This window comes from Lithobates pipiens, unplaced genomic scaffold, assembly GCF_037356315.1.
Source record: "Lithobates pipiens isolate NorthernLeopardFrog02 unplaced genomic scaffold, aLitPip1_a1.2 Scaffold_18, whole genome shotgun sequence".
NCBI lineage: Eukaryota > Metazoa > Chordata > Amphibia > Anura > Ranidae > Lithobates > Lithobates pipiens.
Window position 1 is genome coordinate 297,312,383 of NW_027507758.1, and position 25,993 is coordinate 297,338,375.

General features: G+C 41.6%; 1 protein-coding gene across 1 annotated transcript in view; it reads left to right on the forward strand.

The window, feature by feature from the left end:
- Window positions 1-25,993, forward strand: part of PDSS2 (decaprenyl diphosphate synthase subunit 2) — a 358,375-nt gene that overhangs the window by 219,345 nt on the left and 113,037 nt on the right. Inside the window, exon 4 of the mRNA XM_077487165.1 lies at window positions 17,161-17,359. Coding sequence (XP_077343291.1) covers window positions 17,161-17,359 — 199 coding nt within the window. The remainder of the gene's footprint in view (window positions 1-17,160; window positions 17,360-25,993) is intronic.

Sequence of the window (25,993 nt, forward strand, 5' to 3'; positions counted from 1 at the left end):
TTCTCCCGGTTGCGGTCCCCCCCATTTCTACCGCATCATACAGAGTAGGACTTATAAATACATCTGAGGCTCCATAAAACCCAGAGTCCCCAGATCCACCCTGTTCCGCCACAGGACACACGGTGGCCTTGGTAGGCCAAATTTCCGTCATTACTACCATGCGGCTCAACTAGCTCAAATTGCGTTATATCACACGAGATCAGAGATACCATTATGGGTCAGCTTGGAGGCTATAGATGTCCATCCCATCGCAATCTCTAACCTTTTGTGGCTGCGTCCCTCGTTGAGGGGGCCGATCACAAACCCAATTACACAACACTCCCTCAAAGTATGGGAATGCGATATGTAGCCCCTTTAAGCTTAAATCCCCACATACCACTTTGCTCTCCTTTCTAGGTCACCCACATTTTTATCCAGATTTCATCGGACCAATCTCATTTGCTGCCTGGTCTCAGACGGGCCTGGGTCGTGTGTGCGATCTGACAAATGGTAACTCAATTAAAACTTTCCCCAACTTACAAGCCCAAACTCAACTTCCCCATAAAGAATGTTTTCGTTATCTCCAAATCGCCCACTTCATTCAATCAATAATAAAGTCCAATGCTGATTGCGATCGAATGTCCGTGTTCGAGGGCATATGTGACTCGGACCCTCATGCCCCAGGTATCATCTCTCGACTATACGCTCACTTAACTTCCCCTCCAGCTTCCCTCCCATCTTATGCAGTACGGTGGTCCAATGATCTGGGTATAGACCTAAATGAAGAAACCTGGACAGAGATCTGGACCAACACTAAAAATGCTACACAGAATGTTGTTGCCTCAGAAGCAAACTTTAAAGTCCTCATGTGGTGGTACCCGGTACCGGCTAGGATTGCTAAATTTGTCCCAGGTTAACCCGTGGCCTGTTTCCAAGGGTGCACTGATGCAGGTACCCACATTCACATCTGGTGGGCGTGCCCAGTAGTAAATCGCTTCTGGGCGTCAATATTCTAGATGGCCTCGGTACTGATGCACGAAAACCTGAAGCCCAACCCCACAGTAGCCCTGCTCAATCTAGCACCCCAAGAATGCACCCAAACCCAACTGCACCTTCTCCTCCATCTAACCACGGCAGCAAAGCAAACCATAGCAAGAGCTTGGAAAACAACGACCCTTAACGTTACAGAAGTGAAAAACAGAGTTACCCAGGCCATAATCCACAGTAAGATAGAAGCAACGATCCAGGACCGTCTGCCTCGGCATAGTAGGATATGGCAACCTTGGGTCAAACACTTTTTGTTTCCCAATTTAGACTCCAGACTTTTGGAGCCCTTTTGCACCTTTCCAGTAACACATTGACGACAGCCTTCCCAGGCCTGCCGGAGCGCTCCGACCACCTCTCCCCTTTACCCTGTACTCTCTTTTCCTGCCCCCCACTTCCCCCTCTTTCAGCTCTAGTCTTTTGCTCCTTTCCTACAATTAAAATTGTTGCTCAATCAGTACTAGTACTCCCACATAATCTAGTGACCTCTGTCTCGGGAGTAACCCAAGCAGCTAGCCCCCCGAAGCTCCGGGGCACTCAATCTCAATAGTTCCTGCTCGGGCTTACCCCAGCTCAACTAGGACTCTACAGACAATGGATTAGTTCTCGGGGCTATTCCCCAATAGCACTGTTGATATTCCATTTATACCGTTGTTCAAATAATCTTGTGATAGCTTTATCTGTTGCAATTTTGCATTGTACTGTGTAACTATGCTGTTAAATGACAATAAAACATTTGAAAAAGAAAAAATTTGGCTAACTTTACTGTTTCGTTTTGTTTTTTAATTCATTAAAGTGCATTTTTTCCCAAAAATATTGTGTTTGAAAGATCGCTGCGCAAATACAGAGTGACATTTTTTTATATATAATGTTTGGGAGTTCTAAGTAATTTTCTAGCAAACAATACAGATTTTAACTTGTAAGCAACAAGTGTCAGAAAAAGGTTTAGTCTAATTGGTTAAACTGCCCTCATCTACAGACAGAAGTTCATTCCTCTGATCTAAAAGAACAAAATGTTACAATGTTTCTCTTTATCTCGCCTGAGCAATGTTGTGATAAACTTGGCAGGCTGCCTGTTTGTTTGTTTGTTTGTTTTTTTGATGATTAGTCTGTTTGAGTGGCAGAACAATCATCATGGTTTATTTGAATCCTACACTAAGTGGTCCATAAGGTCAACAGTACAGAGCTTTGTGCAAGGGAAAAAGCCACGCTGTGGGTCACACCACTGAATTGCTGTTGCCTATTAAATGAGGGCTTGGGAGTTTAGGTTCCACTTTTTCACTTCACCTTGGACAGCCTTGAACTAATAGTCCAGAAATTGTGAAATAACAGAGACATTAAAAAAATGGGGGATAAAAGGTGTAGCACTAAGAAATGGTGGTAAATAAATAAAAAGTTCATATAGAATAAATTAAATGGTATAGAAATGATCTGTTCATCAAAATATAGTCCATCTGGAGAATTCGATAAGATAAAGAGAGAGAGAACCGTTACCCACACCCGATATAACTGACTCTTACCGTCAGTGTATGGAATATACACAATGAACAAATCACTGAATGATCAGATCCACGGTCCCGCCTATTCAACAATCCACTAATAATGCAAGAGATACTTCTTCCACCGACCCACCAGATATAAACAATTTAATCTCGGCAAAACCTTGGCTAAAAAATATGCTCCAATGGTATACCGCAGTGATTACATGTATAGGGAATGAAAGCAAAACTCATATTGTGCAGACATCCAACAGAAGGGCAAATTTATTAAAAAGGTAATTATAAAACTCACACAAAATATGTGCAATACAAGCATAAGTGAAAGCGTCCAGCGCTTCATACCAACAAGATGGCGGCCACTCCTCTGTCCACAGCGCTATGTCACTCATCCCTTGCTCAACCCAATGTTTTGTCACAAACGTGCATTTTCAGGGGCATGGGCGTGACATGTGACGCTACTATTTATATAAGGGATGAAGATGAGCGAAAAGCCGAAAATTCAGTGCGATCCATAGGGCAGAAGTCATCTTCCTCCGGCCAATGAACCACACCTCACGGAAGTTGCGTGCGTGAAGTGACGATCTCCCGACCACTGGGCCATACCTTCCAGAAATAAAATGGAAAATACCGTATATACTCGAGTATAGGCCGACCCGAGTATAAGCCGAGGCCCCCAATTTACCCCCAAAAAACTGGGAAACCTATTGACTCGTGTATAAGCCGAGGGTGAGATATGCCTGTCCATCCCTGTGTGTGTGTCCATCCATCCATCCATCCCTGTGTGTGTGTCCATCCATCCATCCATCCCTGTGTGTGTGTGTGTCCATCCATCCATCCATCCCTGTGTGTGTGTGTGTGTGTCCATCCATCCATCCATCCCTGTGTGTGTGTCCGTCCATCCATCCATCCATCCCTGTGTGTGTGTCCGTCCATCCATCCATCCATCCATCCATCCCTGTGTGTGTGTCCGTCCATCCATCCATCCATCCATCCCTGTGTGTGTGTCCATCCCTGTGTGTGTGTCCATCCGTGTGTGTGTGTGTGTGTGTGTGTGTGTGTGTGTGTGAGGCCTTGTGTGTCCAGCCTACCTGTGTCCCCAGCCTCCGTCCGGTCCCGAGCCTCCGTCCGGTCCCGTCCTGTCCCGAGCCGAGCCTCCGTCCGGTCCGGTCCCGTCCCGTCCCGAGACTCCGTCCGGTCCCGTCCCGTCCCGAGCCGAGCCGAGCCGAGCCTCCGTCCGGTCCCGTCCCAGGATCACCGCTCTTCGTCGGCGCCCATTTTCCTGTTCAAATGCCGCGCCTCCCTGTCTGTGATAGGCGGAACACAATTTCCCAGCAGTCTGTGTTCCGCCTATCACGGCCATCCTTTCATCCTCGTCCGTAGTACGAGGATGAGCGGATGTCCGTGATAGGCGGAACACAGGCTGCTGGGAAATTCAGTGTTCCGCCTATCACAGGCGAAGGCGGAGCCGGAGGCGCGGCTTTTGAATTAGAATAGAATGGCCGCTGTCTGTCTGCTCGACACGCTGATCGAGCGGGCAGACAGCGATGACTCGAGTATAAGCCGAGGGGGGCACTTTCAGCCTCAAAAAAGAGGCTGAAAATCTCGGCTTATACTCGAGTATATACGGTAATCCAAAATGTGCTCCACAGGCTGGAAACGAATGCCATCCATGACCTGGGAGCACACTATGTAGGGAAAAGGAAAGGGAATATTAAAATATAACCTTAAAAGGTTAACATTCAGATCGATTCATAGATAATAATTACATTTCAATGGAAAAGTACATCTAATGGGAGGAAGGATTATGAGCATGTGTGGGTATGTGGAGCAGCGACCTCTTGTGGTAATAGAACAATATACAACTATAATACATATATCCTAATATGAAGCATAAAACGACAAATACACAAAAAAAACTGATAAAATGGACTAACAATCCAAGATCGAAAAAATTAATAGGATAATGACCTTATTACCCCCAACACAAACGTTTAAAAAAAAAAAAAATGGATAGAAAGAGGACAAGTTCAATAAAGATGGTATATCTTTATGTAGTGAACAATGAACACACACAAATGAAGGGATTCCACCATTGTATAGTAATCCCAGGATAACCCATAAATTTAGGTATCGTATCCATTGTTAATAAATGCATTAACATCCCATTCATTGTTCGTACTGAATGGGGTATACGTCTGGGCCTGGTAGATCCACTTTGTTTCCAAACGTGAAACTTCCCTGACCATATTGCTACCCCTCCAATGTCCGCAAAATTTATACCCAGGAATGTAGTGCCCTCTGGGTTGCAATCATGCTTCAGGGCATAATGTTTAGAGAGGCTATGTTTTAAAAAGCCACATCTGATGTTGGCCACATGCTCGCTGAGCCTTACACGAAGCATGCTTTTGGTTCGCCCTATATACTGCTTCCCACATGGACACTTAATCATGTAAACACATATTTAGTAGAACACGTGATAAAAGGTTTGATCAAGAAGATTTCTTGAGTAGAGGTTGACTGAAAGGAAACTATCCTCCTACTACTACTTGCATTTAATTTGCAAATAGGACACCTCCTAGATCAGTAGAAGCCTCCCATGTTCTGAAAAAAAGATGATTGCTTCGGTGGATTGACTATATTAGGGGCATCCTGTAACTTTAATGTAGGAACTCCTCAAAAGACAACCCGTGGCTGTTCAGGTAAACTCAAGCCCAAAACTCGATCACCTCTTAAGACTTTCCAATGTTTTTGCATTTTTTTTTTATTTGATATTGCTGATTAGAATAGCCATTGATGAAAGAAAATGTAAAGGATTCATCCTGCACTTTTGGTTTGACACCCAATTTGTCATCCCTATTCCTCATTTTGGCCAAACTGAGTGCACCATCCAGTTCGCTTACACCATAACCTTTTCAAGGAATCGTCCTCTGAGGATTGAGGCTTCTCTGTCAAAATCATCCCGATTAGTACAATTCCGCCTCAACCACAGAAACTGACTTTTAGGAATCTATTCCAACCAAGCCTTATGATGGCAACTCTTGGTGTCAATGGAACCGTTATGGTCAGTTTCCTTGAAATAAGTTGATGTAACAATCTGTCCTTCAATCACTCTAAATCTGAGATAAAGGAAATTTATTTCCACACTACTTGCCTCGTGAGTTAGGAAGATACATACCCCTATCATTTTTATTCAGACCAATAAAGTTATTAAGGGATTCAAGACTACCATCCCACAGGAGGAGGATGTCATCTATTTACCTCGTTCAGAGTACCAGCTCAGACCTGGACTCTTCATAGACAAAAAGAAATTCATTAGCACACAGGAGGAACACATGTTTTATGCGCTTGATATGTGCTAATGTATCCCGCGGGTCAGATATCAACGGTGAATGCGGGATAATAGTAGAGACTAAATGCTCTGTTCCTAAGGAAGGTCAGGCTTGCGTGGTCTCCTCTTCAAGTGAATGGGAGACTTGCTTATAGTTGCCTGCACAACAGTTCAAAAAGAGTTGTGGTATGGTTGAGCAATGGAGTGGGACCACATCCCAAATACTAGAGACAATGGAGAAAACGCCCCCTTAACAGGGCTTTAGTGGCCCAATTTTTTCTTTTTTTATATATATAACATAAAGAAACCAAAAGAAAAAAGTATATAAAATGTATACAAATTTTATATATTTAACAATTGGTTTAAAAAGAACAGGAATGGTGGCTGGTAAGCATATATGTTAACACAAAAAAAGAGAACGGCAGATAATATACAGTCCTAGAGAAGTCCCTGGACTACTGTGATGAGATCACCATGGCAAGTGCCCAAGGACAATACCCGACGCATTTCAGAAATTCCATCTTTCCTCAGGGGTTAGTGTATTACTAGAATGGATTACTTCTTTAATAAAATGAACAAAGAATGATTAAATCACAAAATACATCCACTCTTTGTTTCTATGGCATTTAAGCAAATTTGAACTTACATGTTAACAAAATCTGTGCAAACACATGCGGCAGCCACAGAATAGTTAAAAGCAATGTCCATCCAAGGGTCCAAAAAGAACTGATGCTCACAATGATGGTAATGCCCCAGCAACGACCAGCGAGACCAGGCAATATAAACGCACCCAGAAGGCAGAGGGGTATATACAGTGACAAAACCACAATCTATACAAAAAAGGGGGAGGGAGAAGTGTAAAAGCAAAAAAATGGTGGAAGAAGTAAATAGAGCAAAAAGTATCCAAGTATGGCAATAATGGGATTAATCTAATGTCTATATGCCAATTAACCTATTTTGTCTTATTTGCATGGCTATCAAAAGCTCCCCAAAGTTGTATCAAAGCAATACAAGGCATTGAAAAATGGCACTGGAATACCATGTTCAAAAAAATGCCTATGAAATAAAGAAATCCGAAGAGGACGAAATTAAACCATGCATTTGTGCCCAAGGAAGAGGGGGAGGGAAGAACAGATAAAAAAGATTAATTTGATGGTAAATATCAGAGTTATTTTATCTAAGTTCAAAAAGATGGAGAGGTGCAGTTTACTCCAAAGGAGGATGCCATGCATCCTATCGCCTAGATCCAGCAGATGGATGGGGACACAGGAGCACTGACACTCTTTTTATACTATCAGCCTGCGGGATACAAGCCGTGGCTGCAGTGTATTTCCGCCATACCGGGCTGGCGTGTGTTCCACCCTGGTCCCCGGGTGAGTGGCGTGCGGCACAGCCCCGCGTCATACACCCGTCAACACGCATATGGGCAGGCTGACGGCATACAAACCAAGCACCTGGGTTGCCAAGCAAAACCCGGAAAGAAAGAAATGCAGCCAGGCCGAGTGAGCCCAGGATGGAAAAGATTGCCACTTAGTGCTAAAAGCAGGTGGATGATCACTGGGGCAGCGAGAGCAAACAAGATGTAACATAACAATAATGACCACACTGAATGGACAACTGAATGGACAATCTGCAAATACAGTTAAATAAACATACATTATAAGCATAAATATATACGGTGATACAGCAGTATAATGCAAAACAGATATATCATTGAAGTTATTGCATATGAACACAGGCCGTTGTTTTACCAATAAATAATGCTCACATCTTACAAAAAACAATTGAATTCTTTGTCCAATATGACACAACAATCATGGCAACAACCAACCAAACATTGTTGGTGCACAAGGAATTACAACCCCACAGCATATAAACAAGCATATAAACAAATTAATTTCTCCCAGCCATCTGAAGCGAAACCCTCCAAGAAAGGCTTGAAGTTGGTAGCATCATTCATGCCGGGGGGGGGGGGGGGGGGGGATGTAGTCTGCTATTGATAAATCCAACTTGGTTTACATTGGAGCATTTTCTTGTTCCAATATCTCCCCTGAAGGGGGGGTGAATATGGGGGGAACCTACATTGTGTACAAGTGTAACATGGTGGCCCCACGACAGATCAGGATTACAAGACTTAATGCTTAAAATGTGAAAATACGCTTGCTTCCAGAATTCCTGAATAATTTTCCTCACATAAAAGCAGCCGCATTCACGGGCCAGAAGGTAGACCACACTAGTGTATATAAGATTGTCCATTGCTTCCTGCTTCAAAGCAGAAGGTTGATCTAATGGGGTAGTTTTAGGACCATATATGGTTTTCAAAAGTAGCCTACGCCCAAATCATTTTTAATGACTTCAAATTTATCAATGTTATGTGTTGGACAAAAATTAAGACATTGTTGCAAGACATGAAATTCCTCCAAGGAAAGATCATGTTTGGACAAATGAATGATATTGGGATCTTGATTAGTGGCAATCTCAGCAAAAGAATCAGTGAAAGAAAACTTTTGATGTGTGTCAACCCGGGAGGTATATGTAGTAAGGTTGCCTGCACCCTACAGTGCTATCAGGCAGCCTGACAAATGAACCCAGGATAACTGCTCAGCTTAGACAAGCAATACATAAATACTCAGAAAAGACATGTTAACAGAGACATTTAACACAGATGCCCCCACTGTGTGCCAAAGTTGTTTGTTGTATCTAGAACTTGTTTACAGTCATTAATATGCCTTACATTCTCTCTCCTTGTCCCTGGCACTGAGGATGTCACAGTTTGACATGAGATGCCTGTACACCTTCTCCCACGCTACTGCCTTCTGAACACACCTCAAATATTTTGTATGTGCATGCAGTGTGTTAGAATTCCAATTGCTGCTTTACAGCAGCTATTAGTTGTGCTTGGGACCTGTGCTTGGCCATTTTTTGTGTTCGCAGCTGCACATACAGCACAGCAGCATCAGGATTAGAACACATCAGAATGGCAGGCCATAAACTGGACCACCAGGGTGCTGGGGACAAGATATTGTTTTCTGTATTATTTTTTTCAAATATATATTACTAGAATAAATGTATGCATGCTTGTGCCTGTGTTTTACATGAATTTACATGCATACACACCTAACTTACTCCAAAATACTCATCAATTAGACATAGAATGTTGGATTTAACTGCTACGCCACTGAATGCAGCTACAGATTACAGACCTCAGCGCTGCTGTGTGTATTGGCCACTGCATTCAAATCTGTGCAAAAAAAATGTGTACCTTATGAATCTGAATGCAGCGGGCAACTTTTTCAACTGTGTGCATGAGTCCTTGGGTAATAGAGCCTAATGCCTGTATGGCAGTATCCTTCTATTGAAGCTTATTATTGCTCAACAAGTCTAACCATATAAACTATATAACCTCTGTGGGACAAGTCATCTTACTTAGGGTTATTTTTTTCTGGAACAGTTTTTCTCCTTTTAAATGGTGTGCAATGCCCAAAAATTATTGTCTTCATTATGATTCTAAGCACCAGGTTAAAGTAAATAAGACAACATTAGGTCTGACCTCTCTTGAGGGTTAGTGCCAGACTGCCTGCGGAATGGTCCGACTAATCAACCCCTTGGGATTTGATTAGGTAGAAAGGGCAAAAATATGATTAGCTCTGTTGGGAGTTGACTGGCACCAAGATCCAGGTCATGTATTCATGATTTATAGTAACTTCATAAAGTTAACCCAAGTTTATATTTAAAGATCGCAGAAAGAGGCATTGAAAATAGAAGAAAAAAAAGTACATAGAAAAAGTTCACCCTGAAAATGTTATCAATGATTGCTTCTTTCACATTTATCTTTTTACTTTTGTTTTAATCATACTGTATGTGACCATATACAAGCTAGTTTTAATAGTTTAAGAACAGAGTAGTTACACTAGTTTCAGAATAGATGGGCACAATAGATAATCACATTTCAGTGATGTTTAATGTTTGTCTGTTTTTGTGGCACTGATAAATAGGATTTTGCAAATGATCATACTACACCAGACAATGTTACAGCCTAAAATTACTACAAAAAAAGTTTACAGTTAAACATGTACAGTTCCGCTTGTATGGTCATCCAGATCCATCCAAATACATGGGATTGCTTGGTAATAGCACTTCACACCATTGTAGGAGGTCAGGCCGCCAAATCCAACACTGTATAGAAGAGAAGCACTCTCCGCATGGAGCCAAGGGCTATGTAGTATTAATAGATAAGAAGTCTGATGTGTATAGAAAATGTGTCTCTAGGACTAGACCTTCAGTGCCGCTGTTCAGCCTCTGCACTGAGAGCTTTCCCAGTACTGGGTAGACAAGGATGGAATAAAAAGGACCTAGAAGGACATATACATCTGATGTTATGGCTTCACGCAATATGCTTACCATTGTTTATATGCTAACTTATGATGTGTGCAAAAGCCTCGGCATTGTTGCACTTGATTCTCCTCTGCCTTGCTATGCTCCTTTGGTAACAGAGAGATCTGCTGAATCTAAAAAAGATATTCCCTGTTAATGAAAAATAAAAGGGACAATATACTGTATGATGCTTGGGTAAATGCAGAAAAGATTTTCACCCCCTCTGGGATTTATTGCGGAGTTCTCTCCAGTAGAAAATTGGTTCACTAAAAAGTGGTCTGTTCCAGTAGTAGACAGTCTTAAACAAAGATCTTACTGTACTGTAATCTACTGACAGAACGTTAGCCCCTGTACACACGGTCGGAAATTTCGACAACCAAATCCGTTGGATTTTGTCCATCGAATCTTGTCCGAAACTGTTGCATACACACGGTCGGACAAAGTTGTCGAAAAATCCGATCTTTCAGAACGTGATGACGTAATTTCGTTACGATGGGACTACATTCAGGCTAGTAGCCAATAGCTTTGATGTAGGAATTTGATCTGAGCATGCGTGGCACTTGGTCCGATCAAAATTCTCTACACATGATTGGAGTATGTCCGATCGGCCCAGTTGGTCTGGAAATATTTCCAACAAGTTGGAAAATTGGGTCCGACGGATATTCCGACGGAATCAGTCCGATGCATACCACACACAGTTGGATTATCCGACAACACGGTTCGATAGGACACATTCCGACGGATTCTCCGACCGTGTGTACAAGGGCTTAGACTTACTTTAGTCTTGCAGGTGTAGCGCTGCAACCAGCTATTGGTGCTATTTCCCTTTGCCAGATCATAGCTTATTGGACTAAGGCAATTAACACCCAATGTAATCCTGTGTTCCAGGACTGAACCTCAACTGAGCAATTACACTCTGGCTTACTATTTTGTGTTGATGCTCTACACAATTGACAACTCAGATCTTCAAAATGGTTCTGATTTCTAATCATATGCTCAGAATATTGCCTATAACAGGTGCATTGGGTGTTTTCCCTTTGAAGGAGGATGTCTCTGGTGAGGCACTTGCCAAATTTGTTAAAGATGTTACAAGAGGAAAGGTTCTTCTTCCACAACAAAAGGTTTAAAAGCCCTCTCCTCAGGGGCTTCTACTTGTACAAAACGCAAAGCACCTGAACACTCAACCAGGCTTCAAATTCCAAGGCAAAATTCAGCTCTTCCTTTGGTGACTTGGACTTGGAACACAAAATCCACAAGTCTTCCCCTTACCCAGTCCCTTCACAGTTTACCTATCTCACTCCCTAGCTTGATGGATTTCGAACCTAGCCCTGACAACATATCACTGGGAGGTGATAACAGATGCCAGTCTCTCTGGAGGAATGTTCTAGGCCTTCACACTCCAAGGAACATGACCACCAGAGGAAGCCAGGCTTCCCATCATTATCTTGAAGCTCAAAGTGATCAAGAAATTCTCTGCACCATTGGACCCCTCTTTTTCAGGGACAACCAATCAATGTCATATCTGCAGCCTACATCAATCACCAAGGGGGCGCCAGCAGTGATGTAGCCTTCAAGGTTACGTTGGAAAAAATCTCCAGCAATTTCTGCTGTCCGTGTCCCAGGAGTGGACAGTTGGAAGGCAGATTACCTCAGCTGTCACCACCTGAGCCAAAGGATGTGGGGGCTCCAGACCTAGATGTCCTGGCCTCCGCATTCAACCACAAAATCAAGGATCCTCTAGCACTGACATTGGATGCTCTGATAATTCTGTGGACTCAGTTCAGGCTAATCTATACTTTTCTTCTAGTACAAAATTATGCTTTGACTGCCCTGCAAAATAGAGCAAGAGAAGAAGCCAGTGGTTCTCATTGTTCCAAAGAACCTGGTACACAGTCATACTCCAAATGTTAGCAGGCGATCCCTGGCCTCTACCAAATACATGTTAGCATGTGTGTTCATGTTGACAAGCATTTAGGGGAGTTTAGAGTTGGAAGGAAAACCCCACAGCCAGTGCGTTCAGGAGCAGTAGAGTTTTGGTAGAAAGAACACTTAAGGCCACTAAACGGCCTAAGTGCTAGACATGTTTAGAGCTTGAGTGTGGAATTGTTTCAAAGGCCAGAATAAATTATTATTCTCACCATTTAAATTAACGCCCAAGCACTTGACATGCCTAATTGCATTAAACGAGTTTACAAATGTCAAGCGTTGTTTTCTGCCACAATGCTGCTGCTAAGAGGAAAGGAGTCTAGGAGAGTTGGCACAATGTCCTGTGTGTATGAGGCCTTAAAATTACATTTATACAAAGTTTATACAAGGTATTTTTATTTGTGTTTAGGTATTGTTTAGTCTTAAACCTTAAATGTAGCTCTTAATCGTAACCTAAACCAAGCCCTAAAGAACCAACTGAATTTTACACTTTTTTATATAGTCTCAAAGCAGCTCTAAAAATAGTAAAAAGCTGTTTTGTGCTGTAATGCTTTCCTCTCCAGAGCTGTCCCCTGCAGACTTACCTTGCCCATAGATCATGATCTCCATAGTGTGTAACAGGTTTGATAAAGAAGCGGAAGCTTTGAAACGTGTAATCACACCCCTTTCTCCTACTCCTTGGTGAAGTCACTTCTGGTTTCGTTCCACGCTACCCCTGCTACTTCCAGTCGCAATTCCCCATGATCTTTGAGCGCGGGGAGGAGCAGAAACATCAGTATAGTCAGAGAAGCTGACTTGTGCATACCATTGTCTGATTTATTTGCAGTCTAATGGTATGCAAAAGGAAAGTACAGACTCTTTCCATTTATATGTGAGTTGTCGATTGGCTTTTTAATAAACTTGTGTTTTGATACTGCACTTAGTTGGTGCTCCCTTGTGTTCCCTTTCCAGATTGACAAGGTTTCATTCATTTTATGGGGTAACTGCCACTCTCTGCTGTGAAAGCAATGGACTATTATGGATTTTAACCGCTTCAGCCCCGGAAGATTTTACCCCCTTCCTGACCAGAGCACTTTTTGCGATTCGGCACTGCATCGCTTTAACTGACAATTGCACGGCCGTACGACGTTACATCCAAACCAAATTGATGTCCTTTTTTTCCCCACAAATAGAGCTTTCTTTTGGTGGTATTTTATCACACCTGCGGTTTTTATTTTTTGCACCATAAACCAAAAAAAACCAACACTTTTTTTTAAAAAAAAGCAATATTTTTAACTTTTTGCTATAATAAATATCCCCCAAAAATATATAAAAAAAAGTTTTCGTGAGTTTAGGCCGATATATATTCTTCCACATATTTTTGGTAAAAAAAATCGCTAAAAGGGTATATTGATTGGTTTGCGCAAAAGTTATAGCGTCTACAAAATGGAATAGTTTTATGGCATTTTTATTATTATTTTTTTTTATTATTTGTAATGGCGTTAATCTGCAATTTTTATTGTGCCTGCGACATTATGGCGGACACATCAGACACTTGAACTTATTTTGGGACCATTGCCATTTATACAGCGATCAGTGCTATAAAAATGCACTGATTACTGTATAAATGACACTGGCAGGAAAGGGGTTAAACACTAGGGGGCGATCAAGGGGTTAAGTGTGTCCTCTGGAGTGATTCTAACTGGGAGGGATGGGCTACCACTGACATGACATTTATCCCTGCTCCTGATCACAGGGAGCTGTGATCTCTGTCATGTCACAAGGCAGAATGGGGAAATCCCTGTTCTGCAGCTCTGTGACACGATCGGTGGCACATGATGCACGTGGCAGGCACGCGCCCCCCAGTCCCGTCAATTGAAGGGGACTACAGGTACACCCATTTGCACACCGCTGCCATTGTACCAACGTATATCAGTGTGCTGTGGTCGGCAGGTGGTTAAAGGAAAAGTATAACCAAAGCTATTTTGGCCCTACCTCTCCTATGGATTACAGTTGTGCAGTTCGGTTGAAGGCTGACGTCACCCAGCCATTTCAGGCTTGGGAAAGATCCGGACAGTCGAGATCCATCAAGATGTCTTGAGTGGCAGCTGTCTCAGGTTCTTAGCATGTTGCTGTGAGCCTGAGCCAGCCCCTTCTAGGGGTAGAGCCGGTGGGGGACAGCTGCAGCCAGCTAGGTGCAGTGCCATTTATATCTATTGCAAACTGAATTAATAAGCAAATCATCTAATTGATCATTTTCCACTTTGGTCGATCGACTCATTTTGAGCAAATCTGATTCTAAATCGATCAGAAGGGAAGTTCTGGATATTTGATTGTTTGCCTATTTGATAGTTTTGATCGGATAATAAACTCGAAGTGTGGATGGCCACCATTGGGTTCACTGGTGTCCCTCCCCCCCTTCAAAATTAACCACTTGACACCCAAGGTACGTACATGGACATCCTTGGGTTTCAGTGGTTATACCCACACCTACAGGCATCATCCCGGTGTCATTCTTTTCAGCCGGCGATTTAACCAGCAATTCCGTTTTATGTAGACGGGATCAGAGTGGCTAATTAGCCACTCAATGACTTCTGCGGATGGCAGAAGGGGGTCCCAACCCTTCCCGCCACCGCCTCCTCTCCTAGGCTCTCCGGTCCCATCGCGATGGCTGCCCTGTACAAAGAGAGAGGAACTGATGTGGTTCCCCTCTCTCTGTGACCCCGGAAACCAGGAGAGACAAGTAGTTTGTCACTTCCCGGTTCCGCCCCTTTGTTTACCTGGCCATCAGAGTACCCAAGTACCTGTCACCAGTCCATCAGAGTACCCGAGTACCTGTCACCAGCCCATCAGAGTACACGAGTACCTGTCACCAGCCCATCAGAGTACCCCACTACTTGTCACCAGCCCATCAGAGTACCCGAGTACCTATCTGCAGCCCATGCCTAATAGAATATACGTTGAGGTGTTTTCTTTCCAAAATGGGGTCATTTTGTGGGTAATTCCACTGGGCTGGTGCTCAAGGACCTTCAAAAGTGTGATGGGTAGCAATGAAATGAGATGTGTAATTTATGCTCCTAGAACGCCTGAAGGTACTACTTAAGTGTTGGTCCTCTGTATGTAGCCAGGCTGTGTAAAAGTCTCACATGTGGTATCGCCATACTCAAGAAGAGTAGCAGAATGTGTTTTGGGGTGTCATTTTTGCTATATACATGCTATGTGTTGGAAATATCTTATAAATTGACAACTTTGTATAAAACAAAAAGGCGTTTTCATTTTTCTTCCACATTTTCCAAAAACTTCTGGAAAAAAAAATGAACCATTCAAAATACTAATTCTGCCTCATAGATTATACATTGGGGTGTTTGCTTTCCAAAATGGGGTAATTTTGTGGGCAATTCCATTGCCCTGGTGCTCCAGGGCCTTCAAAATTGTAATGGGTTGTTGAGAAATGAGAGGTGTAATTTATGCTCCTAGAATGCCTGATAGTGCTCCCTGCATATTGGGTCTCTGTATGTGGCCAGGCTGTGAAAAAGTCCCACACATGTGGTGTCACCATACTCAGAAGAAGTAGCAGAATGTATTTAGGGGTGTAATTTGTTGTACGCATATGCTGTGTTTAAGACATAACCTGATAATATGACAATTTTGTAAAAAAGAAAAAAAAATCTTAATTTTGCAAAGGATTGTGGGAAAAAATGACAACTTAAAAAAACTCACCATGCTACTTACTTAGTACCTTGGAATGTCTACTTTCTAAAAAGGAGTAATTTGGGGGGTATTTGTACTTTCCTGACTTGTTAGTGTCTCAAGAAATGAGATACATTGGATGTACTGAAGGCCTGATCAGATGTGATCAATTTTCAGTGATTGGCACCATAGTTTGTAGACTCTCTAACTTTTTAAAAAGACAAATAATATACACTAATTTGGGTTATTTTTACCAACGATATGTAGCAGTATAAATTTCGACCAAAATGTATGAAGAAAAAATTACTAATTAGCAAAATTTTATGACAGAAACAAAGAAAAAAAGCATTTTTTTCACAAAATTGAAGGTCTTTTTTGATTTATAGCACAAAAAAAAAACACTAGTGATTAAATACCACCAAAAAAATCTCTATTTGTATGAAAAAAAGGACGCAAGTTTCATATGGGTACAGTGTTGCATGACTGAGTAATTGTCATTCAAATTATAAGAGCGCTGAAAATTGGTCTGGGCAGGAAGGGGGTGTAAGTGCACTGTATTGAGGTGGTTAAGCACTGTAGTTTGCCTCCATTCCACAGGCAGACGCAATTTTTAAGTGTGACATGTTGGGTATCTATTTACTCAGCGTAACATCATCTTTCACATTATACAAAAAAATGGTGCTAACTTTAGTAATTTTTTTTTTTTTTAATTCATGAAAGTGTTTTTGTTTCCAAAAAAGATTGAGTTTTGAAAAACTGCTGCGCAAATACCATGTGACATAATAAACTGGAGCACCCAGCATTTTATTCTATAGGGTCTCTGCTAAAAAATATATATAATGTTTGGGGATTCACACACAAAAGATACATTTGATGCCATTGCTTCCATCTGGTCTCCATCTCCATCTAATCTCCTGGTTGACTTTGGCTTCAGTAACTACAAGTCCGAACTATTGACTTGCATGCTTGTTCTGGCTCAGTGACTGAAATCAGAGGGTTAGTATGACATCCAGGCAACTAGAATTTTCTGAAAGATTCCAGAGTCAAAGTCATGTTTCTATCATTGCAAGTTGCTTTGAGAAATAAATATTTGTCACATACATTGCATTGCAGCATATATTCTATCCTACTACAAATGTCTGGTCTTTCAGTTTGAGCATACGCTTATTTCTTTGGAAAACAAAATATAAGAGGAGATTTGTATTTTTTTGCCACAATATAACAAATTGATTGTATTGGATGGTGTTTTGTAATTTGATGTACACTATTACTAAAGTAAAGGGTTATATTTAAAATGTATTATCATTTATGTTCTTTTATTTTTTTTATTTTTCTTTAAAGCCAACGGAATCTGGCTGAAATTACAGAACTGATACACACAGCTTTCCTAGTCCACCGTGGGATTGTTAATATTGAGGAGCTAAAGAGCTGTGATGGTCCCCTTAAGGACATGCAGTTTGGGAATAAAATGGCTATTCTAAGTGGAGATTTCCTACTAGCAAATGCTTGCACCGGATTAGCACAGCTACAGAACACAAAGGTATAGTGAACTCAAATTAATATATGTTGGTGCACATGTTCCTGTAATGTCAAAAAGTTGAATCCATTTATATTCATACAGTACAGGGCACAAGGTGTATATTCATAGACCGTGGGTTATAGGCTGGTCACTTCAGGTGATTGGACATTGGCAAGGCTTTGCTGGACACACCCACTGGGACATACCCCTGTGGCACTACCGTACTACATGAGACCTCATGTGGACATCCTGGGCTTCAGTTAGAACAACACGTTCCCCCTGTTTGTAGCCAGGACCAAATATCCTCTAACACTGCCATTGGTTACTCTGATAATTTCCTAAACCCTGTTTCAGTTCATATATGCCATTCCTCCAATGCAAATTGTGCCTCGACTACTCAAGTACACAGGTATACTCAGACTTCTAGGAGACAATCCCTGGCTTTTTCCATCAGGCCAGACCCTCTGTTTCAAGGCCCCTGTCACTGATTCTGTCATTCCATTTGAACCCATCAGGGAACTCTGTTTGGATGATCTTTCCTGCCAAGTGGCTTTCTTGGTGGCCATCATGTTAGTCAGACATATCTCTGAAATAGCACTTGTCTCTTATTAGGAGCCATTCTTAATCCTTCACAAAGACCATGTCTTGCACCCGAAACCTACCTTTCTACCTAAGGTGGTATCCAGTTTACACCTTAATAAAGACAAAGTCCTTCTCTCCTTGTCCAGTAAGTACCCCAAAGAGATTGCTCCTCATTGTCTCTCCATTGTCAGAGTTATCAGGGTTTATCTAAAAGCCCAGCTTTTATAAGAAAGACAGACTTTCTCTTTATCTTGTTATCATGGCCTTGCATAGGACATCTTGCTTCAAAATCACTATTGGCAGATGGATGACATCTCATCTCAAGAGGTTGCTAAAAAAAATCTCAAGGGCTCCAAAGCCCAGCCTCTGTTGCCCAGCCTTGCGAGGCCGCTGTAGTTCTAACAGACTCTGTCCTAAGATGTCATAGGTGACATCACTGCTTAGTACAGTTGTCATGCTAGGACATGAAGAATGTTAATGGCAGGATCCCCAGGTTAAAATAAAGGGAAAACACGTGTGAAAAGAGACCACTAATGGGGTCACCACAACTAAGGACAGGTAAACTGCAATAATATAAATTTTTGTTCTTGGGGTTAGATATGCTTTAACCACTTTAGTCCCAGAAGATTTATCTGCTCAATGACCAGGCCATTTATTGCGATACAGCACTGCGTCGCTTTAACTGACAATTGCGCGGTCGTGCGACTCTGTACCCAAACAAAATTTACCTTTTTTTTACCACAAATAGAGCTTTCTTTTGGTATGATTTGATCACCTCTGCGTTTTTTATTTTTTATAAATATTTTTTCTATAAATAAAAAAAAGAGTGATAATTTTGAAAAAAACACAATATTTTGTACTTTTTGCTATAATAAATATCCCAATTTTTTTTTTTTAAAAAAAAGCTAATTTTAGTTTAGGCCGATATGTATTCGTCTACATCAGTGCAGCGGGCTTCCGCCTGCTATCCCGCTTAAAGGAGCCGATGTACAGCTATGACTGTTAGCGGGATTGTGCCAACCTGCTGCATTATAATGATGGTGGCTGGTCGGCAAGTGGTTAAAGCCCAGTAGAAATCTTGTTATAAAGTAGTGTACAGCAGCCAGGCTCATATTTTAAGCTGCAGTATAATAAATATGTACTTTTGAGTTTAATACTGCTTTAACCCTTGCAGGAGCACATAGTTTACAATAGAAAATGAGTAAAAAGAGCCCCATATTTATTATTGTATATGCAATCTGGTTACATTACACTATTTAAAAAGGGTTTAATTGGGTTTTCAATTAAATCATACAAGAAAGGTGTATGTTGTACACATACACTTTTTTCCTACATGGATGATAGTGCTTATTTAGTTCTGGTAAGGCGCCACCAGCACACAATTCTTTCATAACTTGGACTGCAAACAGATTTGCCAGCACACATTGCCTTGGCACATTGTGGTATGATGCCATTGTTTCCAGGCCAATTAAACATGGACAGGTTTTCTCAAGGTAAATGCAGTTTTTAGAGTCTCACTGCTGCCATCTAGGGATTGCTAGAGAACAGTCACTGGAGAGAGGGAGCAACAAGCCACTTATAACCGTATTTATGCACAGATACTGTTAAGCTCACTATACACTTTACAAAACCTCTGCACGATCTGTGTACAATCGCCGTTCAATTTACCAGGACTGTGTAATATGGGGACATAACTAAACTAACTGTTCAGTTTGTATCTAGTCAGATTGGCCCTTGCATAACATTGTGTGTGTTGTAGTTGGTACATCTATAAGTGTTTGTACAGTCAGATACCAACGTGTAGAGCTCAAGATAGTCAAGCAAGAGGAATGGCATGGGCCTGGGTCATTTGATTAGCAAAACCCTAGAGCTGTAACCTATGCTGGAAGAGTTTAATAGTATAATTGGGGTCTCTTTGCTGTCTCTGGGCCTGAATGTTTTACAGTCACTAAGGAACAACAACATTTAAAGGTATGTAAGGAAATTCAATACTAGAATATTATGCAACCTGTGTGTGATTTGTAACAATATTACATATTATAATGTCTTTTTTTGCTCCTGCATCTAATTACATGCCATAATACAGGGCTTGACAAATTTGCTTGGAATCTAGGAGCCAGCTTAAAAAGTTAGGAGCCAGGTCGGTAACGGCGATCCGGACCTGTCCCTGGCCTGACATGGAGACGAGTGAGGGGAAGATAGCGCCGCAGCCCCCCCCCCCCCACCCCTTTTTTTTCCTTAATTAAAATATATATATTTTTTTTACTTTTTACAAAAAAAAAAAAAAAATTATATATATATATATATATATATATATATATATATATATATATATATATATATATATATATATATATATAAAATTAAATAAATTAATTAATTAATAATAATAATATATATATAATATAATGAGAAGCCATTTACCAGCCACCACACTCACCGTTGGGCAAAAGGAGCCAGATGACGCCCGCAATCACTTCCTTCTCTTCACTTTGGGAAGGAAATGGGCGGGCAGTGAAAAACAGGCAGGGAGCTTCACTCCATTAGGAATTAGCATTATTGGAATAGGGTGTAATTTCTACATCCACCACAAGATGGCGCCAGACTACCGAAAGATTTTAGTAGGCCGCAAAGCCGCGGCCTCAATTACTGGCCGGCGCGGCCCGATGGAATTGCGCGGCGGAGTTCGGGGTCCAAATGGAGACAGGATACCCCAGCAGCGTTGCCCCAGTCACCAGGACACGAAATCTAGGCGCAAATGCGACCTGGCGACCGGGGTTTGTCGAGCCCTGCCATAATAAAAAGGTTTTTTCTTTATCTTTCATTAAGGGACACAGAATCTGTGTTGTTTTATTTTCTGATTTTCTTAGGTTATATTGCTGCCTTTAGGGTTCTTTTTTTTTTTTTTTTTTTTTTTAGGTATTCTGTTTGCATATCCTATGATCAGTAAGTACATGTTAAGAGCCATTTCTTACATTCAAAACTGGGTATGTAAAATTACCACCACTAGTAGCTGAAATATTTGTAATTTTTGTAATTTTATTAGGAAACCTGTTTCTCTATGTAATATGCCATTTTTATGAAGAATGATAGGTGACATATCTACAGTGCTTTGCGAAAGTATTCGGCCCCCTTGAACTTTTCAACCTTTTGCCACATTTCAGGCTTCAAACATAAAGATATAACATTTTTATTTTTTTGTGAAGAATCACCAACAAGTGGGACACAATTGTGAAGTGGAACGAAATCTATTGGATTTTTGAAACTTATTTAACTAATAAAAAAATGAAAAGTGGGGCATGCAAAATTATTCGGCCCCCTTGCATTAATACTTTGTAGAGCCACCTTTTGCTGCGATTACAGCTGCAAGTCGCTTGGGGTATGTCTCTATCAGTTTTGCACATCGAGAGACTGAAATTCTTGCCCATTCTTCCTGGCAAAACAGCTCGAGCTCAGTGAGGTTGGATGGAGAGCGTTTGTGAACAGCAGTTTTCACCTGTTTCCACAGATTCTCGATTGGATTCAGGTCTGGACTTTGACTTGGCCATTCTAACACCTGAATACGTTTATTTGTGAACCATTCCTTTGTAGATTTTGCTGTATGTTTGGGATCATTGTCTTGTTGGAAGATAAATCTCCGTCCCAGTTTCAGGTCTTTTGCAGACTCCAACAGGTTTTCATCCAGAATGGTCCTGTATTTGGCTGCATCCATCTTCCCCTCAATTTTAACCATCTTCCCTGTCTCTGCTGAAGAAAAGCAGGCCCAAACCATGATGCTGCCACCACCATGTTTGACAGTGGGGATGGTGTGTTGAGGGTGATGAGCTGTGTTGCTTTTACGCCAAACATATAGTTTTGCATTGTAGGCAAAAAGTTCGATTTTGGTTTCATCTGACCAGAGCACCTTCTTCCACATGTTTGGTGTGTCTCCCAGATGGCTTGTGGCAAACTTTAGACTAGACTTTTTATGGATATCTTTGAGAAATGGTACGACTGATTGTTGTCCTATGAACAGACTTTCCCACCTCAGCTGTAGTTCTCTGCAGTTCATCCAGAGTGATCATGGGCCTCTTGGCTGCATCTCTGATCAGTCTTCTCCTTGTCTGAGCGGAAAGTTTAGAGGGACGGCCAGGTCTTGGTAGATTTGCAGTGGTCTGATACTCCTTCCATTTCAAAATGATCGCTTGCACAGTGCTCCTTGGGATGTTTAAAGCTTGGGAAATCTTTTTGTATCCAAATCCATCTTTAAACTTCTCCACAACAGTATTACAGACCTGCCTGGTGTGTTCCTTGGTCTTCATGATGCTTGCTGCGCTTTCAACAGAACCCTGAGACTATCATAGAGCAGGTGCATTTATACAGAGACTTGATTACACACAGGTGGATTCTATTTATCACCATCAGTCATTTAGGACAACATTGGATCATTCAGAGATCCTCGCTGAACTTCTGGCGTGAGTTTGCTGCACTGAAAGTAAAGGGGCCGAATAATTTTGCACGCATCACTTTTAAGTTTTTTATTTGCTAAAAAAGTTTAAAATATCCAATAGATTTCGTTCCACTTCACAATTGTGTCCCACTTGTTGGTGATTCTTCACAAAAAATAAAAATTGTATATCTTTACGTTTGAAGCCTGAAATGTGGCAAAAGGTTGAAAAGTTCAAGGGGGCCGAATACTTTCGAAAGGCACTGTACATTATTTGTCAAAAAGGCATTAAAGGCATTTTTTTTGTAAAATAAATACTGATATCCCTTATATATTTCCATAAATAGCTATGTGTTCATGGTATGTTACTCCTTTAGCATAACCCAATTTGTAATCTTTATATGAGAATAATTAAGATATCCTAAGCTAAAAGTTTTACTTATAGCTAGAGGTCAACCAATATGGCTTTTTCTCTGGCCAATCCCGATATTTAGAAATCACGGCGACCGATGGCCGATATATGATGCTGATTTTTTTTTTGGTCCGATTTTCTTTTTTTTTTCTCCTCCCCCCCCCTTCATCTCATAAAATCTAACAGACACCTTTCACACTGGGGCGTTTTCAGGCGCTTTTGGGCTAAAACTAGCACCTGTAAAGTGCCTGCAAAACGGCTCCCCTGCAGTCTGTGCGAAAGACCAAGTGCTTTCACATTGAGGCGATGCGCTGGCAGGATGTTAAAAAAAAATCCTGCAAGCAGCACCTTTGGGGTGGTGTATACCGCTCCTCCACCACTTCTGCCCATTGATATGAATGGGCACCACTGCCAATGCGCATGCAATGCGATTTGGCAGCGGCACTTCACGGGTGCATTTAACCTCTTCCTCAGCCGCTAGCTGGGTTATAAGTGCCCCGCTACTAGCCAAATAGCACCCCTAAAATGAGGGTAAAGCTCCGCTAAAACTAGCAGCGTTTTACCCGCTCCAGTGTAAAAGCAGCCTTAATAAGTGATACAGAAAATGTCTTACATTTAAACATTTATTAAACAAAACAAACCTCCAATCAGTTTACTTTTATGTATAATTTACATTAAAAAAAACTATATATTAAATATTAAATAAAAACAGGTAATCAAAACTTTTGGATGGAAAAAAAAATGGGCTAACTTTACTGTTTTAATTATTATTATTTTTTTTTTAATCATTAGTGTATTTTTTTCCAAAAAAATTGCATTTGAAAGACCTCTGCACAAATGCAGTGTGACATAAAATATTGCAACACCTGCTATTTTATTCTCTAGGATCACTGCTAAAAATATATATATATATATATATATATATATATATATATATATATGTATATATATATATATATATATATATATATATATAAATATACAGTGTAAACATTGTATCTCTGCTCTTTTCTTGGCAGACTGCCCAGAGAGGAAACAAGTCCACTGAAGACTCAGGCAATTTGCATTGACTTCTATTACAGAAGTCATTTGCAAGTCAGCTGTAGTTATAATCAGGCTTTTTATGAGCACCATTGGCCGATGGTGATTAATTAAAAAACTGCAAATATCGGCCGATATATCGACCGGCCAATAAATCGGTCTACCTCTACTTATAGCTGTGGCCAGGGTATTGACATTTATGTATTTGTATTGTTGCCATGCAATCTATTTTGCTGCACAATGCCTTCTGCTGCAAATAGGTTAATAAACATCCTTTTTTTTGAAAGCTAGCAGCCAACTCTTTGCACGACTGCTAACTTCTTTAGAAGGACTGCATACAAAAGAAATACTGCGCTTGTGCAAAAAAATATATCATACAAATAAAATTAAACCATTACAGTGTAAATATTCAGCAGCACCACTAAAGTGAGATATAATCACATTACATAGTATATACAAAAGCAGTGTTGCGCTAACTTCTAAAGCCAGCTGTCACCGGCAGCTAAAGTCCCCATGAATGCTCCACAACCATCAGATTGGTTCCCGATCAGGTGATCAATATGTCATTAAAGTGGAACTAATCTGTATCTAAACACCACAAACTGAAAACACTATCTAATTTATTTTTAATATTCAACACAAACTCACCCACCCATCCATGTCTGCATGCTTTATGTTGTTGAGAAATCACTTTGAAAAACACTCCACTAAAATGTCTAGCTACAGCCATCTTGAGTAAGGGCAGATGTTTCATGTAGCATTTACTTCCTGAAATCCATCTACCCTCGGCACAGGCACGCAGAGAGGAGGACGAAAAGACAAACACTCCCAGCACTCAGTGGTCCTCATCAGGGGGGTGGCCAAACCAGTGTTACATCACATACACGGTCCAAAGCCTGGTGGATGCAGCCCTCCTCGGATAGGGGTATCCTGTGTGGAACTACAAAAACAAAAAAGGGGAAATACGGATATCAAAGGGATAGAGGTTAAAGGTAAAGAATATAAGACGGCTGCATATGCAGATGATCTTTTATTATATATAACTAACCCTATAATTACAATACCAAATGTAATAAAAGAACTGGAAAGATTTGGGCAATTGAGCAACTTTAACCACTTCCCGACCGCCGCACGACGATGTACGTCGACAGAATGGCACGGGCAGGCATAAGGGCTTACATGTACGTCCTTGCCTGCCTGCGGGTCGGGGGCCCGATCGGGCCCCCGCCCGGTGCCTGCGGCGGTCGGTATTCGTTCGGGAGCGATCCCGGATGAGGGGACGGCCATTCATTCATGGCCACCCCCTCGCGATCGCTCCCGACGAATGAAAATGCTCCGTGACATCACTTCCTCTCCTGTAATGTAAACACAGGAGAGGAAGTGATGTAATCTCTCCTCCGTGTCGGTATTTTTCGTTCCGACACCGAGGAGAGAGGATCGGTGAGTTGCACCAACACGACACTACACAGTAGAACATGCCAGGCACACTCACACGCCCCCTTCACCCCCCGATCACCCCCCCAATTACCCCTGACCCCCAGACACAGTGACACCAATGTCATTTTTTTTTTTTTTTTGCATTGGTGTCATTTGTGACTGTAATAACTGTTAGGGCAGTTAGGGTTAGCCCCCTTTAGTTCTAATGTACCCCCCTAACCCCCCAATAAAGGTTTAACCCCGTGATCACCCCCGTCGCCAGTGTCACTAAGGCTGGGTTCACATTGCAGCGGTTTATGAGAACGAATGTGATTCGCACCGCACTGCAGTGCAAATCACATCCGATCTCTGTGCGATTCGAGTTCAGCCATACAGATAGTATGGCTGAATTCGCATCGCACCCGCCGCAAATTCGCACGGGACCCTTTTTTTGGCCCGCAGCAGAATTCGGATCGCATGGGTGTTCACACCATGCGATCTGAGTTTGCAGATCGCACTGCGATATGCGAACTGATCTGGGGGTGTCATTAACATTTCACTGACACTCCCAGCAGTTCGCATAGGGCATATACTACCGCATAAAGCCCCCTAGTTAACCCTTTCACCAGTGATCACCATATAACTGTTACAGGTGACGCTGGTTGGTTAGTTATTTTTTTATAGTTTCAGGGCACCCGCCATTTATTACCTAATAAAGGTTTAACCCCCTGATCACCCGGCGGGTGTCATTTGTGACTGTAATAACTGTTAGGGCAGT